The sequence below is a fragment of the Lepidochelys kempii genome, chromosome 18 (genome assembly GCF_965140265.1).
Source record: "Lepidochelys kempii isolate rLepKem1 chromosome 18, rLepKem1.hap2, whole genome shotgun sequence".
In the NCBI taxonomy this organism is placed as follows: Eukaryota; Metazoa; Chordata; order Testudines; family Cheloniidae; genus Lepidochelys; species Lepidochelys kempii.
The window spans coordinates 18,494,545-18,513,907 of record NC_133273.1 but is presented as its reverse complement, the minus strand read 5'-3'; the positions used below and the strand labels follow the sequence as shown (position 1 = coordinate 18,513,907).

The 19,363-nt window shown below is 49.0% G+C and overlaps 1 protein-coding gene across 1 annotated transcript in view; it reads right to left on the bottom strand.

Moving 5' to 3' along the window:
• MMP23B (matrix metallopeptidase 23B) overlaps positions 1–19,363 on the bottom strand; it is a 28,576-nt gene extending 9,213 nt beyond the window's left edge. The window contains 6 exon segments of the mRNA XM_073317048.1: positions 1,172–1,339; positions 4,409–4,548; positions 12,326–12,456; positions 16,002–16,178; positions 18,361–18,389; positions 18,392–19,363. Coding sequence (XP_073173149.1) covers positions 1,172–1,339; positions 4,409–4,548; positions 12,326–12,456; positions 16,002–16,178; positions 18,361–18,389; positions 18,392–18,434 — 688 coding nt within the window. The 5' untranslated portion in view covers positions 18,435–19,363.

Here is a 19,363-nt window from a genome sequence, read left to right as displayed (position 1 = left end):
ATAAAAGACCTTCTGCTAAAATGATAAAAAAACTGGAACACACGGGATACATTTCTAAAGCTTCTCCTACCCTGCTTTTTTGGTAACAAACAAAAAACTTAACTTCAAAGAAATAACATTTGCCTTATGAAATGAGCTTGCTGACTGGTCAGGGACCATCTGCTTGTAATTTAATGTTACTTTAGACATTGTTTAAAAAAAAAATAACCAAGATAACTTTAGGTGCCCACAAGCTTGAAAATGACCATGTATGCAGGAAAGCTGGTTACAGAGGACAACAAAAATGTGAACAACCATGCCAAGAAATCTAAGTAACATAATGTGGCCCTCCCCAGAGATAGCACAGCTGCTTGGACTGAAGCCAGTCCTGATTATTTGTAATGTGGTTGGAGCCCACTGAATTACTCAGAAAGAGCTGGAACAGCCACCAAAACGAGAATATTCCATGGCTGGAGTTCAGTCACACGACAGCAATACCAACAGCCACAAAAATCACACCAAACTTTCCTTTTGTCTCTCCCAGTATTGATTAAACAGTGAGAAAATCTGCACCTAAATAAAGACCTACGGCCAAATCTTGCTCACCTTACACAAGCAGTTCTATTCAAGCTGCTGAGACTGTGTGAGGAAGTTGGCCCCTACAGCAGTAAACCCCTGATAGTTATACATTCCATTCCATCACAGTCTCATGAAGTCAGTAATGCCTCTCCTTCTGCAGGGACAATGGATATCAACGCAATCTAGCTAGCTGCAGGTTCATCACCCCCTTCCACACACACTGAGAAAAATGGATCATGGTTGGAAACATCTTCCAAAAGGCTTGAACTGATGGGGTGAAACACCTTTTATAGGTCAGTAGCATGCGCCAGGTTGGTCCATCAAAAGTAATATCTATCTAGAAAATAATGGCTCCTGCAGACTTAATTATGACACTGATACTGTGCCTCCATAACAACTAAAAATAGGTTCAAAATCCCTCTGAGTGCTGGGGAAGTTTCAGTCTGGAACCAGACTTTGCAACATGGCGGGTCCGTCCCTAACAACAACCTCCTCCATCGGCATGTGTGTCTTGTGAACCTTTCAGGATTTTGAGAAGAGTGAGCAACATCATTGTGGAAAGATGCAATCAGTCTGTTGGAGATGTAGATCCCCGTGGAGACAAGTTACATACCCTTTTTCCAGCTGAACCGGGTGTTTCCCAATATCCAATATTCATGGTCATCAAAATGGATTTCTCCATTTTTGGGGAAGAAAGCATGGGCAAGCTCCCCTGTTGTCCCATCGAAACAATGATGGATGAGTGACTCCAGGCAATCAGTGTGGTTTATGGAATAGAAGCCTGTGAAAGAGAATACATAGAGTGAGACTAGTCAGTATACTTCATACATGCATGACTGAATGAACAAGTGTCTCAGGGACATATTCTAACATGCAAGTTTTCCATCCTACAGATGCACAGAAGGAAAACCGAACTTAAAGAGATAGTTAGAAATGAGGGTTGAATAATACAAACCAGGTCCAACTCTGAACTGTTTGGGCTGACATTGGATTCAGGGTGGTCTCCAAAGGACACAAGTCAAGCTTCCCTTCAGAGAGGAGCTCCTGTTTCAACACCAATGGAAACTCCTTCTTCTTTAATCAGGGCACTGAAGAGGAGGCAGTGACCCAATCCATCAAATGCTAAGCCTAAGCACTGTATGGACACCAGCAACCACAGCCCAGCATGCCCACCTCCCGTCACGTGAAACCACTTCCCCGATCTCTACCCATTCTGGTCAACAACTGCTTTCTGCACTCCTACAAGAAGCTATGTGAACTTTTACTCTAAGTCATCTAATGCAGCTTGGATCATTTTGGTCTTTCTTTGCAACTGTAAATGCCTTTCACTGTGTGTGTCTTGTACAGGGCTACTACGTGTACCAGTCTGGCATACAAGCCTGTAGCCTCTGCTTAATCCAGGTTTCCCACAGGGGAATTAGTTTAGTGATTGAGGCAGTGTCAGAATCTCTCCATGTTTTCCCAGGAGTGAGCCCTCCCATGTCTGCAGTGGGCTCTCTAGCTACTGCCTAGAGGTCTGGGAGGAGACTATCAATTCTGCTACTACTGACAGCTGGTGGAGACTCTGCTATAAGGGTGGCCTAGCGTTTAGGGCACTGGACTGATACTCAGGAAATCTGGGTTCTACTCCCGGCTTTGTCACTGGCCTGCTGGGTGGATCAACAACTCGCATCGCTGCACCTCAGTTTCCCCATCTGTAAACTGGGGAAACTTTGTGAAGAGCTTTGAGATCTAGAGATGAAATACGCATTAGAAGCCAACTTCTTCTGGTGCTAGTGGGTGCTCGTGTCCCCCCCGCCCCCGTCTCTGCCCCATTGGGCCCCCTCCCCAGCCCCGCCTCCCCCCTGAGCACGCTGCATTCCCCTTACTCCCCCTCCCTCCCAGCACTTGCCACATGAAACGGGGGAGCTCTCGGGAGGAGGCGGGGGGGGGAGCTGCCGGTGGGTGCAGAGCACCCACCAAGTTTTCCCCTTGGGTGCTCCAGCCCCGCAGCACCCATGGAGTCAGCGCCTATTCCTAGAAGGGCGAGGTATGATCATCTAAAGCCATACAAAGATCCTTGGGCTGGGACCAAGTCTTTACAATAGTGCCCAGGCCATAATTTGAACTCCTTTGCTGAGCTGCTGCTACTTATAAAGGGTTATTTAGTTATAACCACTTGCCTGCAACGAATGTCCATCCAAAGCTCTTTACAAATGCCTCTGGGAGGCAGATAAGTGTTGTCCCCATTTTAAATCTGGATTTAACACAGACATGGAGAGGTTAAGTGACTTGCTCCAGGCCACTGCGCAGAACCTGGCTCTCAGGCCTGCGCTCTAGTTACATTTCATGCAGTTCTTAATAGGTGCCTGCTGGAATAGGGCTCTGTGGAGCTCCTACGTGGCAGCATTTCGCTCTGTTAGGCAAGGCCCCTGGGGAGGTGGATCATCTGCTTTCAGGTGGTGTCACACAATAGCAGAGCGAGAAACATGTTGCAAAACAATGGAAACTTTGCTGGAAATCCTGAAGACACCGCAGTCTGCACAGGAAGGAATTATCATGTCTCCCATAGGCCATAAATCCTTAAAGGAATTTGAATGTGAAACTAACCAGATGATCCAGGATTAAAAACTGCATTGTGATTGCCCAGGGCTGAGAGCTTCAGAAAGGCACCCAGTGAACCTGCATAGCAGCTGAGAAGGGAAATGGCTCAGTAAGATCTGTGGAGATAAACAAGGAAACGGGAGCTGAAGCAACCTACCAACGTGCAGCCGAATCCTTGAGGTTGAAGCTGAGGCCTGGTTTTGCAAGGGATTGCACAGTGGATGGTGAGAAAGGAACCAGAGTTAAGGAATAACTAATCGGATTTAAAGAATGGTCTGGAGTACCTGGAGAGCTAGCAGGGTGGGGAGAGAGAATAATAATAGCTAGCTTTTGTACAGTACTTTTCATCTGGCAATCTCAAGGCACTTTACAAAGGAGGTATCATTATCCCCATTTCACAGATGGCAAACCTGAGGCACAGAGAAGTGAAGTGACTTGCCCCAGGACACCAGCAGGCCAATGGGAGAGCTTGGAATAGAGCCCAGGTCACCTGAGTCCCAGTCCAGTGTTCTGTCCACTAGGCACCACTGCTAGCCCAGAGAAGGAGAAGCTGTATTGAACTTCCTCTTCAGTTAGTGTGTTTGTACCTGTAAGAGCAGCTCAGATACCTTGGGGACAAGTGTGATATAAATATACAGGTAGACCTTGCTCTGCATGAGGAAGAGGAAGCAGGCTGAACAGCAGGGAGAATACTGCTGAGGTGTTCTTCCTCCTGGGGCATGTGGAGTGCTATTAGGATTTCTCTATAAATAAAATACCAGGAGGCATCATGGCTACCAGTCAGCATACCGGTCTAGGATCCAGGAGAACTGTGCTCTATTCTGGGGTCTGCCACAGACTCACTGTGACTCTGAGTGAGTCACTTCACTTCTCTGCACTTCAGTTTTCGCATCTCTGAAATGGGGATAATCCTGCTTCACAGGGGTGTTGGGAGTTTTCACTCTCTGAGCTCCCTGGATAGCAGGCGCTAGGGAAGTGATAAATACTATAGCCCCTTCTCTTGCCAAATACACTGAGTTAGATTCCTCCCAGAGGGAAGGCAGGTGCACCGAAGGTCTGGGGCTGCATCTCCAATACCAGCCAGAGGGTGTGGTCCAGCCTGTGCTGTGGGGAGGAGCATTCCAGTTGCAGGACTCCTGGGTCTCACCCCAAAAGTTCTGCAACCAAATGCTCCAAGGAACACAGACCCCCTTTTGGAGACAGAACATCCCCTAGTGCCAGAGCCCACTCTCTTTAGCGCAGGACCCCAGGGTGCTTGCAGACCTACCTATTTCCAGGTCACTAGACAAGTTGGGTGGCACCTCCTTGAAGTTGAATGGTGAAACGTTGCTCCACATTCGGAAAGCAGCTGCCAACCCCTTCCGTGTGTCACTTTCATTAATGAGGTTTCTCGGGAAGGACACGATTCTGCAGGGAGACAAAGGGTATGTCTACACTACGGAATAAGGTCGAATTTATAGAAGTCGGTTTTTTAGAAATCGGTTTTATATATTCGAGTGTGTGTGTCCCCACAGAAAATGCTCTAAGTGCATTAAGTGCATTAACTCAGCGGAGCGCTTCCACAGGACCGAGGCTAGAGTCGACTTCCGGAGCGTTGCACTGTGGGTAGCTACCCCACAGTTCCCGCAGTCTCCGCTGCCCATTGGAATTCTGGGTTGAGATCCCAAAGCCTGATGGGGCTAAAACATTGTCGCGGGTGGTTCTGGGTACATATCGTCAGGCCCCCGTTCCCTCCCTCCCTCCCTCCGTGAAAGCAAGGGCAGACAATCATTTCGCGCCTTTTTTCCTGAGTTACCTGTGCAGATGCCATACCACGGCAAGCATGGAGCCCGCTCAGGTAACCGTCACCCTATGTCTCCTGGGTGCTGGCAGACGCGGTACGGCATTGCTACACAGTAGCAGCAACCCCTTGCCTTGTGGCAGCAGACGGTACAGTACGACTGGTAGCCGTCATCGTCATGTCCCAGGTGCTCCTGGCCACGTCAGCTGGGAGCGCCTGGGCAGACATGGGCGCAGGGACTAAATTTGGAGTGACTTGACCAGGTCATTCTCTTTAGTCCTGCAGTCAGTCCTATTGAACCGTCTTATGGTGAGCGGGCAGGCGATACGGACTGCTAGCAGTCGTACTGTACCATCTTCTGCCAGGCAGGCAAGAGATGAGGATTGCTAGTAGTCGTATTGTACCATCTTCTGCCAGGCAGGCAAGACGATGGCTAGCAGTCGTACTGTATCATCTTCTGCCGAGCAGCCATGAGATGTGGATGGCATGCAGTCCTTCTTCACCGTCTGCTGCCAGCCAAAGATGTAAAAGATAGATGGAGTGGGTCAAAACAAGAAATAGACCAGATTTGTTTTGTACTCATTTGCCTCCTCCCCTGTCTAGGGGACTCATTCCTCTAGTTCACACTGCAGTCACTCACAGAGAAGGTGCAGCGAGGTAAATCTAGCCATGTATCAATCAGAGGCCAGGCTAACCTCCTTGTTCCAATAAGAACGATAACTTAGGTGCACCATTTCTTATTGGAACCCTCCGTGAAGTCCTGCCTGAAATACTCCTTGATGTACAGGCACCCCCTTTGTTGATTTTAGCTCCCTGAAGCCAACCCTGTAAGCCGTGTCATCAGTCGCCCCTCCCTCCGTCAGAGCAACGGCAGACAATCGTTCCGCGCCTTTTTTCTGTGCGGACGCCATACCAAGGCAAGCATGGAGGCCGCTCAGCTCACTTTGGCAATTAGGAGCACATTAAACACCACACGCATTATCCAGCAGTATATGCAGCACCAGAACCTGGCAAAGCGATACCGGGCTAGGAGGCGACGTCAGCGCGGTCACGTGAGTGATCAGGACATGGACACAGATTTCTCTGAAAGCATGGGCCCTGCCAATGCATGCATCATGGTGCTAATGGGGCAGGTTCATGCTGTGGAACGCCGATTCTGGGCTCGGGAAACAAGCACAGACTGGTGGGACCGCATAGTGTTGCAGGTCTGGGACGATTCCCAGTGGCTGCAAAACTTTCGCATGCGTAAGGGCACTTTCATGGAACTTTGTGACTTGCTTTCCCCTGCCCTGAGGCGCATGAATACCAAGATGAGAGCAGCCCTCACAGTTGAGAAGCGAGTGGCGATAGCCCTGTGGAAGCTTGCAACGCCAGACAGCTACCGGTCAGTTGGGAATCAATTTGGAGTGGGCAAATCTACTGTGGGGGCTGCTGTGATGCAAGTAGCCCACGCAATCAAAGATCTGCTGATATCAAGGGTAGTGACCCTGGGAAATGTGCAGGTCATAGTGGATGGCTTTGCTGCAATGGGATTCCCTAACTGTGGTGGGGCTATAGACGGAACCCATATCCCTATCTTTGGCACCGGAGCACCAAGCCGCCGAGTACATAAACCGCAAGGGGTACTTTTCGATAGTGCTGCAAGCTCTGGTGGATCACAAGGGACGTTTCACCAACATCAACGTGGGATGGCCGGGAAAGGTGCATGATGCTCGCATCTTCAGGAACTCTGGTCTGTTTCAAAAGCTGCAGGAAGGGACTTTATTCCCAGACCAGAAAATAACTGTTGGGGATGTTGAAATGCCTATATGTATCCTTGGGGACCCAGCCTACCCCTTAATGCCATAGCTCATGAAGCCGTACACAGGCAGCCTGGACAGTAGTCAGGAGCTGTTCAACTACAGCCTGAGCAAGTGCAGAATGGTGGTAGAATGTGCATTTGGACATTTAAAGGCGCGCTGGCGCAGTTTACTGACTCGCTTAGACCTCAGCGAAACCAATATTCCCACTGTTATTACTGCTTGCTGTGTGCTCCACAATATCTGTGAGAGTAAGGGGGAGACATTTATGGCCGGGTGGGAGGTTGAGGCAAATCGCCTGGCTGCTGGTTATGCGCAGCCAGACACCAGGGCGGTTAGAAGAGCACAGGAGGGCGCGGTGCGCATCAGAGAAGCTTTGAAAACCAGTTTCATGACTGGGCAGGCTACGGTGTGAAAGTTCTGTTGGTTTCTCCTTGATGGAAACCCCCCGCCCCTTGGTTCACTCTACTTCCCTGTAAGCTAACCACCCGCCCCTCCTCCCTTCAATCACCGCTTGCAGAAGCAATAAAGTCATTGTTGCTTCACATTCATGCATTCTTTATTCATTCATCACACAAATAGGGGGATGACTACCAAGGTAGCCCAGGAGGGGTGGTGGAGGAGGGAAGGAAAATGCCACACAGCACTTTAAGCACAGCACTTTAAAAGTTTACAACTTTAAAATTTATTGAATGACAGCCTTCTTTTTTTAGGGCAATCCTCTGTGGTGGAGTGGCTGGTTGGCCGGAGGCCCCCCCACCGCATTCTTGGGCGTCTGGGTGTGGAGGCTATGGAACTTGGGGAGGAGGGCGGTTGGTTACAGAGGGGCTGCAGTGGCAGTCTGTGCTCCAGCTGCCTTTGCTGCAGCTCAACCATACACTGGAGCACACTGGTTTGGTCCTGCAGCAGCCTCAGCATTGAATCCTGCCTCCTCTCATCACGCTGCCGCCACATTTGAGCTTCAGCCCTGTCTTCAGCCCGCCACTTACTCTCTTCAGCCCGCCACTTACTCCTCCCAGTCATTTTGTGCTTTCCTGCACTCTGACATTATTTGCCTCCACGCATTCGTCTGTGCTCTGTCAGTGTGGGAGGACAGCATGAGCTCGGAGAACATTTCATCGCGAGTGCGTTTTTTTTTTCTTTCTAAGCTTCAGTAGCCTCTTGGAAGGAGAAGATCCTGTGATCATTGAAACATGCAGCTGGTGGAGAAAAAAAAAGGGACAGCGGTATTTAAAAAGACACATTTTATAAAACAGTGGCTACACTCTTTCAGGGTAAACCTTGCTGTTAACATTACATACATAGCACATGTGCTTTCGTTACAAGGTCGCATTTTGCCTCCTCCCACCGCGTGACTACCCCCTCAACCTTCCCCCCTCCCTGTGGCTAACAGCGGGGAACATTTCTGTTTAGCCACAGGCAAACAGCCCAGCAGGAATGGGCTCCTCTGAGCGTCCCCTGAAGAAAAGCACTCTATTTCAACCAGGTGACCATGAATTATATCTCACTCTCCTGAGGATAACACAGAGAGATAAAGAACGGATGTTGTTTGAATGCCAGCAAACATACACTGCAATGCTTTGTTCTACAATGATTCCCGAGTACGTGTTACTGGCCTGGAGTGGTAAAGTGTCCTACCATGAAGGACGCAATAAGGCTGCCCTCCCCAGAAACCTTTTGCAAAGGCTTTAGGACTACATCTAGGAGAACCGCAAATGCCAGGGCAAAGTAATCCTTTCACATGCTTGCTTTTAAACCATGTATAGTATTTTAAAAGGTACACTCACCAGAGGTCCCTTCTCCGCCTGCTGGGTCCAGGAGGCAGCCTTGGGTGGGTTCGGGGGGTACTGGCTCCAGGTCTAGGGTGAGAAACAGTTCCTGGCTGTCGGGAAAACCGGTTTCTCCGCTTGCTTGCTGTGAGCTATCTACAACCTCCTCCTCCTCCTCCTCATCTTCTTCGTCCCCAAAACCTGCTTCCGTATTGCCTCCATCTCCATTGAAGGAGTCAAACAACACGGCTGGGGTAGTGGTGGCTGAACCCCCTAAAATGGCATGCAGCTCATCATAGAAGCGGCATGTTTGGGGCTCTGACCCAGAGCGGCTGTTTGCCTCTCTGGTTTTCTGGTAGGCTTGCCTCAGCTCCTTCAGTTTCACGCGGCACTGCTTCGGGTCCCTGTTACGGCCTCTGTCCTTCATGCCCTGGGAGATTTTGACAAAGGTTTTGGCATTTCGAAAACTGGAACGGAGTTCTGATAGCACGGATTCCTCTCCCCAAACAGCGATCAGATCCCGTACCTCCCATTCGGTCCATGCTGGAGCTCTTTTGCGATTCTGGGACTCCATCATGGTCACCTGTGCTGATGAGCTCTGCATGGTCACCTGCAGCTTTCCACGCTGGCCAAACAGGAAATGAGATTCAAAAGTTTGCGGTTCTTTTCCTGTCTACCTGGCCAGTGCATCTGAGTTGAGAGTGCTGTCCAGAGCGGTCATAATGGAGCACTCTGGGATAGCTCCCGGAGGCCAATACCATCGAATTGTGTCCACAGTACCCCAAATTCAAGCCAGCAACGTCGATTTAAGCGCTAATCCACTTGTCAGGGGTGGAGTAAGGAAATCGATTTTAAGAGCCCTTTAAGTCGAAATAAAGGGCTTCATTGTGTGGACGGGTGCAGGTTTACATCGATTTAACGCTGCTAAATTCGACCTAAAGTCCTAGTGTAGACCAGGGCACAGACTGGCTTTAGACAGATCCCAGACTATCCTCCTGCATCAACTGAAGGTTCCTGTACTGCTCACCTGGAAAGGTTCCCTTCTTAAAGAGTTTCACTGAACTAGACTATTGATCTAGTCCAAAGCCCATTGCAATCAGTGAAAACCTTTCCATTGACTTTATGGGTTCAGAGCAGGCCCTATTTGCAGAATAGCAGATAGTTTAATTAGGGTGATTAACTCTTTAATCTGTGTAATGAGGAGATACCACAATGCTCGGTGGGCAACATGAAGCCAACAAGTTAATGGCTCTTAATTTTTGCCCATGCTACAGCAGGCTCTGGCTTTTCACTGCTCTGCTCAGGGGCTGAAGGGAGCCGGGGCATTTGTGCTGTTCTGCAGCATCCCTGGTTATTTGTCTGGGCTGGTGGCCGGCACTGACCTCTGCTGTCCATTTGGAAGGACTGGCCAGCAGCTCACCACCACTGACTGGACAAGGTGACAATGACAATTGTGCACGTAGGACAGTCTACGACCCCAAGAGCCAGGCTGTGGGGAAAAGGACCCCACAATGGCTGCTGGGGGATTTGACCTAGTGCTGACTGGGATGGTTCAGTGGGTGCTGGGGAGAAGGGGAACATGGGACAAGTTGCAGTGAGACAGCTATGTGGCTGAAGGAGCGAGATGGAACTGCTACCCAGGGAAACCAGGGAGTGGCACTACTAGACTGAGCAGGGAGTGCCAGTCTGTGCCTGCTGCTCACACTGAAATGTCCACTCGACCCCTTTCTCAGTGCCTCAGGAACTCCCATTCCGTAGCTCCTGTGTAGGTGAAAGGGGCTGGTTGAGAGCCACAGGCAGCTAGAGCCCCATTCCTCTCCGCTGCCTACATCAAATTAATGCAAATATAACTGGATCCTCCTTCCTTTCTTGTTTATTGGTTTAGAGACTTTCCCATCCATTTCAGTCCTGGTCTGGGAAGCCTCCCAGCTGGAGCAAGACTCTTCCTGCCCCAAAACAACCCTCCTCCTAATGCAGAGTGGAGGCTATGACAGGCATTCCCTGCTGCCAGAGGCCACTTTCAGGTCTCTGAGACTAATCTGGTTAGACCTGCATCTGCTAAGCAGCTGCTGCCTTGGCAAATCACTTCAGAGAGGGCTTGCTGTACTTTAAAGGACTGGCCAGATTGGGGGGGGGGTGTATCATAAAGGGGTGGTTGTCACCACATATTACACTAAATAAACTTTTAACTGACTCAGGAGTTCCCAGAAGGGCGCCCTCCCCTCTCAGCCAGGATGTTAACAAGGGACCTTTCTTCAGCAACACCTGAGGACTCCTGCCAAGGCTGAGGTACAAACCACATCCAGACCCCTGGCCTGCTGCCTGAGGTTCACCAGAATGGCATGGTCACACCTACCAGGCCTCAGCTGGCTCTGGAGGGATTCCCCAGGCACACTCGCTGCACTGTGCTTGCTGTGTCTGCACTCCTGCTAACGTACGTGAGAAACATTCAACAGACCCCCACCATCCAGCACGTCTGCTTACTGCTCCTCAGCATCCCAAAGAGGCAAAGCATCCGTCAGGACATCAATGCCATTGTCCATCATGGTTGGCCTGCCTCACTGATGGGCACACATTGGCAGGCCAGAAGCTATTCATCCATTGGTGATTTCAGGGGGTGTTTTGCCTAAGGGCTGAACACTTCGCAATTTCAGTTATTGCAGTGAGGTCAGAAAGTAACAAAAAAGGGCTAGATCCTCAGGTGGTGTCATTCAGCACAACTTTGGAGCTATGTCAGCTCACACCAGCAGAGGAGCTGGCCTATAGATTTAGGATTGTGTCATTCCAGAGAGCATTGTTTTGACTCAAGTTTGGGGTGTGCTCTCCTGTTGGAGTCTATATGACACATATTGTGCAGCGCACACAAGGCCATTTTCTCTGCTGCAACCTGGTGCATCACCACCAAGTTCAAGGACTTGCACCAGCTTATACTAGTGGTGAATTAGGTTCCTTATTATCTTTTGGTTCCACAGATACTTGGTCTTTGAGCTATTGGCAGAAGCAGCCTGCTTATTTCACAAAGGAAAATGCCATCATCATTGTACATGCATATCGCTCCACCCCCTCCAGAACAGATCATCACTCCCTTTACAGCTACAACGTGTCACCAATGTACAGCCACTTCTGAAGCAGCCAGCTGGCACACAATATTCTGGACAGTCATGTTTGTGGGTAGGAAATTTGGCCATTGATATTGAGTTGAACCCTCCATTCTTATGAGAAGTGCCAGGTAATTCTACCACCCTATGAAACCTTGGTTTTTAGGATCTAATCTGAAAGATAACGTTCAACTTCTGCCACAAGCTCAGAGTTTTTGTGCTGGACTAACTCTGCTCCCATTGAAGACACGGAGAATTTTACAAACAACTTCACGGAGAGCAGTTCAGCCAGTGCTGAGCCCACCCAGAGTGAACTAGGACCAAACATATTTATCTTGGAGGGGTGAATGGACCACACGATGGAGTCAAAGGGAATTGTAGGGGTGTCAACCCGGAATTCATCCCAGATCAGCACCAAATCCAGTAGAAACCTGTAGGTTTCTGCAGATGTTAGCAAGCATCATACCATGAATGGCATACCATGCATTGGTTCCTTATATAATGAGTCTTGCTCGGAGCATGATCTGTGCAACCCGTGGGAGAGACCTAGCAGTATTTGTATGAAGAGAGCCTACTCTAATGTGTGTCTGGATAACTAATTGTTCCCAGCTGTCCACTGCTCACAAGCAGTTCAATTAGCACAAGGATCCACAGCTGGAAAACGTACGTGTCAAATGCAGGAAGGCACAAAGCAAACATTGCAGACCCGGCACAGGCAGAGTTAACACATGTTCATACCTGTACGTCAGGTTGAAGTGGTCCCATTTCAGCTGCCCTGGTGTAAGTGTGTATCGTTTTCTCCGTGTACGGGGTAGGTGTGGGAGAGCTGGGGCACTCACCCCCCGAAAGCCAGGCGATATGGCATCTTCCTTAAAAGACAAACAGGAGGTTAAAGGAGTTGGAGCCGCTCAAGCAGCGTGTCTAAACCTGCCCATTTAAGGGCACTTGCATATGTTGGTACCTACTTGTGGGCCCCTGGGTGTCCCTCCCAAAACAGTAATGCTTCTGGTAGGACTGCAAAGCATTGACTGTCTGATGCTGCAATCTTCCTAAACTGTACCCCCAGCGAGGAGATCTGGTGAAAACCAACCTCCTCATCTTCCCCCGACCAACTCCCTCCTAGTGCCTGGGGCTGGGAATGTGTTTTAGGGAGTCCATTCATGTGTGGGAGTCTGCACTGTGTTAGCACAGAAAATACACAGCAAGATTTATCTTGACAGACTATTCAGAATGCTCTAAAGCAGAGGTGGGCAAACTATGGCTCACGGGCTGGCCGTCCTGCTCAGCCCCTGAGCTCCCAGCCGGGGAGGCTAGCCCCCGGCCCCTCCCCCCCACCCCTGCTCTAAAGGTTATTATGCAAGAAACCAGAGGGTGCAAAGCACCAGGAATGGCCAAAAGAGAGGAGTCCTCTCCTGGCAGGAGATGAACTAGATGGGAGCTCATCAGCCATTTCTGTCTCTGACATCTATTGGCTGGATTCTCTGGTCTGCTAATGCCAGTATAGAGTAGAAAGTCAGTGGAGAATTTCCTCTTAACCAGGAAACCCCACTGGGAAAGGTGGCTCCCACAACTATACCCCCAGACCCTGGAGTAAGGGGGTGTGTTGGGGGGAGTTCTTAGTGACAGGGGACAGGCAGGAAGGAAAGGGAGCAGAGTTTCACTGCTCCGGAGTCTAAGGGACCTTAGGTCAGTGGTGTAAGTTACTAGACCTGCCTCTGTACAGCCCTAACTTGTGCTGGGTGGCGCAGAATGAGTCAAAGCCTGAGAGTCTGTGGCCACAGGGATCGCAGCAGTTCCTGGAAAGTTCTCACTTCATTTTATTTTGCCAACTTTCTCTAGCATCATCCATATGCGAGATGAAACACTGGGTGAATGAGTCAAACAGGCTCACATTTGTGCCGGGGTAGCTCTTTATGAAGTTGGATTGTGGACCTGAAACACCCTGAAAGTAAACTGGAAGCATTGGAGACACTTTAAAAACAATAAAAGCAATCCCTTTAGTTTGCTGCTGTCCCCAACTTTATTGGATTAGGCAAGAGGCCTGCCTGGCTCTTTTGAGTTCTCCTGGCAGACAGGGAAAGGACGAGGTGCAACACTGATCCCTGAAGGCTACCTTCTACTAACTCTGCCTCCTATGCTCAGGATTAACGTACTGTGTATTTACTGTATGTCTTTGCTCCAAGGATGTCAAAACAATAATAATACAATACATTAGCAATACGACTAATAATTCTCAAACGTGGCTTAATTAAGCCTCACAACACCCCCGTGTAGAAGGCAAGAATTATCTTCACTTTTCACATGAAAGAGCCGAGGCCCAGAGAAGTGAAACAACAGACCCAAGGTCACACAACAAGTTAGGGGCAGCGGCAAGATAGAACCCAAACATGCTGTCTACCAGCCCACGCTCTAGTTACCAGACAGCGCGGCCTGCCCCTTAGCTAACATTGCCTGTCAAAAGGCCAAGAGACTCCATTGTAGCTGGGAACCTGAGTCTCTTCTGTGTCCACCAGCCAGGTCCACCAACTATAGGTTACCTGGCTTCTCCCCCTTGTCCCAACCTTAGGTTGAATCCTAACCTGGAAGCACCACTTGTCTTCACTGGGGAGACAGGCCTCACGCCAGCTCAGCTGTGGGTCTGACCCAGTTTAGTGACATGGATTCCTGTTCTCTGGGGAGTAACTGAAAACAACTGAATTCTTTAAATGTAAGGACTTCAAGGTTGCCTTGGTGCCCAGGGATTGGTCAGTGCTGGGCATGGGACACCAGAGCAGGTGGACCGGGGGATAACAACTAATCAGGTACTTTTTGCTCTTCTGCAGCACCTTTGATCCAAGAATTTCAAAGCAGGTCACATATGACAATGAATTAAGCAAGTCCTACATGCTTGGGTTTTGCCTTAGCTGCTTTTCTTAAGGCAGGAGCAATCCCACTGGCCTTAGTGGTGCCCATTCTCAGTTACGGTAGGGCCCTTTTATGCCGCTCTGGCAATGTAAGGCAGCCATAAAAATGGGTAGAAACAGCTCCCTGGGAATACCCTGAACAGGGGGCCACTTCAGTTGGTGCAGAGCTGGTGTCTTGACTCCATCCCTGCCCTGCTCCCAGTCCCTGGGTGTCAGAGCAAACCGGATGTGCAGCAAGGGGACATGATGCTATTGTCTATTTCTCAGGGCTCATGGGAAGCACAACGTACATTAAAGCAACCCTGAAGCTGCTCTGACTGACATCAGGGGCTGGGCACTGACCCAGGATAAAAGGAGTTTAAAAATGTGGTTTAAAGCCACGTTGTCCTCCCCAGCTCTGGCCTCGTAACAGAGTAAGGGAGAATCAGACCCAGCGGAGGTAACTTAAGCCTGTTGGGAATGTTCTGACCTGGGCTGCCATTCAGCCCATTGTACAGATGGGGCCCACCTGAGTTAAGCCTTCAAATACCCAGAGGTTTTGAGGGTGTTCAGATCCAGGCATTTGATTCAGGACTATCTTTACTCATTATAATGGAGTCCAAGACACACAAAGATAGCATGAATGTGTACACCTATTTCACACTACCCACCCACCCTCTTACAATTATTGCAGAGTCTGTTTGTCCATATTTGTCTAAACTAGTTTACCGCATAGAGTTGCAGAGACTTTAGTTCTTTCCCGTTTATCTCTGTCCGATTCATAGAGTCCCATTTCCATTAGTGAAGCTCTAGTGCAGCTAGATAGCTTAGAACCACCACTGCCAGCCAATGATCCATACAAACAGGAGAGGAAGCAAGAGAGACTTTTCATGATGGGACATAAGCAGCAAAATCAAATTGGCTACTGGGAGCCCCCTCATCTTTGCCTTAGTTCCCCAGGAATCCCAGTTTGCTTCGGAAGACCTTGCTAATGGATGCCCCTAGAATAAGAATAATTTATCACAGCAGCAGCTACTGGGTTCGGTGGGTCCAGCACTACTTTGGGGACCATCTGATCTCGCAATAGCCCTCTCCGCGGAGTTCTGCTGGCTCAGCTGCTACAAGGCTGGGATATGCATGAGCCACATCACACTGGGCTGGGAGAGCTGAGTTCTCAGGCTACTTGCTCTCTCTCCCAAATTGAAGAGTTTTTCCACATGCCAAGTTGTGGGACAGAAACACCAAGAGATTTAGATAATTTACTGGTTGGATATAGCAAAGAAAATGTCTGTCATATCGTTAGAAGTCTGGAATCAGCCTCTAACCCTAATCTTCAGGTTCTTCACTTCCCTTTCAGATCCTTTTGCAGAAAGGGACTCACTAGATACAAACAGATACTGGAGTTGACAAGCCAGCGATAAAGGAGTTTCTAGCTAACTTAGGTCACCCTTGCATTACACACACTCACACTCTCTCTCTCTCCATATTTTGTATCCCATTCCAAGCATTTGAGAATTTGATCCCATCCCTACCTGAGATTTCTGAGCTGCAGCTCCAACTGGATCTTTCAGAGTAGCCAACAAAGCCACCAGAGGGAAAAGGTATAAAAATCCCACAATGTATTTATATCTACCACACTTCTCTTCGTCAGATGAAAGAGAGCCCTTGATTCTGTCTGCAGAAAGTCCTTCCATTTGATCCATGTCTGCCTTTAATTAAAAAAAGGGGGGAGGGAGAAAATAATCAATTTCTGGACTGTATTTGTGACCCCCCTGCTCGCAGTTGCATCTGGAGCATTTGCGAGGAGCCCTACAGTCAAAATTTGTGTGGAACCACCACCAGCCTTTCAAAAAGCAATTTAAAAAAATGCAGACTTTACATTAAGCCGCTTTCCAATGTGCTAGGGATTATATTAGCCCCTGCCAAGAAGTATCATGTTACTTGAGCTGAAAGTTAGGGCTGGAGGAGGAACCAGCAAAGTGAAGCAAGCTGGGATGAACATGAACTCCTTCATTTGACTGGCTGAGTGTCAGCATGGGACAAATCTGTAGTTGTCAGCTTTATGTAATAAAAAAGGGGAGGGGAAGAAAAAGGAATCCAGAAGCCAGCATCATGCCTTGGGAACGGTTCATGAGGGATACTTCACGGTAGAAGAGCGGTCATTTGCCAGAGGCCATTGACAGGAGCAGAATGAAAAATGCAACTGTGGGCTGAAAGCAGCAAAAGCCTTTTTGCTTTGAAGATTTTGGTCAGTTTACAAAAGCTTAGATGAAGTTAAACATCAACTCACTCCTTACTGGAAATGGGCAAGAGAGTCCTAAAGGACCCCGTTGTGTTTTGGTTTGGGGAGTAAAGTGCTCAGTGATCTGGGACTGAGACACAGAGATCAAGCTTTCCAGAAGCGAGTGGCAGTTTTGGGTGCCTTAACTTATTTTAAGAGTCTCGACTGGGGACTCCAAAGGGCCTGGTTTTAAGAGGGAGGGGGCTTGGCATGCCCTGAACAATCAGGCCCCTTTAATGCACCAAATCAAAATCACTAGTTGCTACTGAAAGTCTTAGCCAGAAATTCTCTCATCTTGTGCTTGTGATTTTTTGGCCTTTCCGGCCAGCACAGCCTTTCAGGATTAGATGTTTGATAACAAGAGGCTATGAACTGACATCACTGTGCTATCTGGTTACAGCCAGGCATGTGAGACGCAGGACTTTGCAATTCTCCTGCTTTCCCAAGAGGGTAAATGCTCACTGCCAGCTAGTGTTTTTAAAAAAAAAAAAATAAAAAAAAAATCCAAAGTGACATTTGAAATCCTCAGAAAGTGGATGATTTCTGCACTTTGATGTGTCTTTACAAACGATCTCATTTGAGACAAAAAAAATCCCTTAGTTCATAACCAAAACTATTACCGGTTGGAAGTTCACATGCTTCCAGTGCGGAATTGGTCACTTCCTGGGAATTTAGTGAAAAATTAAGTTTCTGGGATTTTGAAATGTCCTGGAACAAGTTAAAAAAACGGTTGTATGAAATTTTACAAACATTTTCCCCTCACTGTTACGCCATGGCCTCTTTGAGGCAGCAGTACGTTTCACAGAGGGACTAGAACTGGAATAAGGGTGGGTGGGGGGTCAGATTGCATGGCGCATAGGGAGGAAGTAGCCAGTGCAGGGGGCAGCACGGGAGAAGGTAGGGTAGGAAAGGGCGGTTAGAATTGAAGGAGGAGGAAGACTAGCAGGCAGTGAGAGCAGAGACATAGCCGGGGCAAAGCCCTGAAGGCAAGGAAGAGCTAGAACTGCAACGGGCACTTGGTCTCTGGGCTCGGACTAGTGGTTCTTGTCCAGTGAGGGTATTTCTACAAAGCAGCGGGGAGGGGCAGTTCCCAGCATGGGTTGTGGTCCCTGCACTAGCTTTGCTCAAGCGAGCAATGCTAACAGCAGCAGCGTGGCTGCCTGAATACATACCTCGGGCGGTGGGCTAGCCCAAGCCACCACCCGTGCGGCAACAGCCACTCGCACTACAGCTTGAGCAGAGCTAGTCCAGGTACGTCTACCCGCGCTGGGAACTACACCCCTCTGGTCGTGTCTGTGCTACAGCTGAGAAGTACTGACACAAATGAAAAACCCCGCTAGCAAACACTGCCGGAAGAACGTTAACTTCACTAGCGTATGCGTAACACCACCACGGCCCAGTGCGTCAGCCCTTTGTCAGGCCAGTAAGCACCAACAATGCAAGAAGTGTCTCAACTTGATATTCATCTATACAGGTACATCTGTGGCTCCCACCACCGGAATACTGAGTACCTCACACTCTATTGTATTTATTCTCAACACCCTGGTGAGCGCGGGCAGTATCAGCATCCCCATTTTACTGATGGGACACTGAGGCACAAAGAGACTAACCTCTCTGACATGCCAAAGGTCACAGTCTTTGAACCCCATTCTTCTGAGTCCCAGGCTGAGTTCCAAGACCACATAGGTATAAGTTTGCAAAAGCTGAATTCAGAACCCAAACACCCGCCACGTCTGGAAGAGTTGGAGGCTTGCTTTGGCCTGCTCTAGAAAATTATAGGGTTATCTGCAAAATATGGATTGGGTTCAGATTCCAAACAATAGCAAAGTTTGGATGGAGGGTTCTGATTCTGGACCCACTTCTCTTCTGAATGGACTATGAATCAGCTGATAAAGGAGCCTGCTGGAGGCTCTAATTGCTGCGCTATATCGGTTATTCAAGAGGCTACTGAAGTTTAATACAGCGAAGGCCTTTGACCTGAGTTGACAGAGACCATCTGACACATTCTGGATATGAGCAGAAATCTTGTTACTTTTTAGCCCCGCCCAGTCTGACCCCAAGCGGGTCACTGGGAAACTGGCTGCTGAGAAGTTACAGGAGCTCAGGGGTGTTTAGTGTCACACACTCCTGTCTGAAGGGGAAAGGAAAGGGAAGGAAATGGTTCTCCGGGATGGGAAGTGGGCGACCAAGATCTTCAAACCAGAGTGGTTCTTGGAAAGCAGGCGTCTCTCCTTTCTCACTGTGTGGGTAGGCGCTGCGACCATCAGCACAGGAACTCGCCTCCCTGTGTGCAATTCCAACCAGCTGCTGGCTGCAGGATCCTTTAGAACTTTTTCTATTTAAACCATATACTTGCTTAGAAAAATCAGCTCAACAACCTGGCCAAGACAAACCTCAGCTACTTTGGCAGTGAGAGCAGGGCCTGAAGGGTCAGCTGAGGAAAGTTCTGATGCTGGGCTATTCACGGGTTTTATTTGGATGCTCACAGAGCTGTAAGGGATACATAATCTTAACTGAGTGAGCACCTAGTATCCCGGAGAAAGTCACCGTCACATCTGGGTCCTTTAGTGGACTTCGGAAAGTGGTAGTTCTTAGTAAAGGTGTATCTGTCTC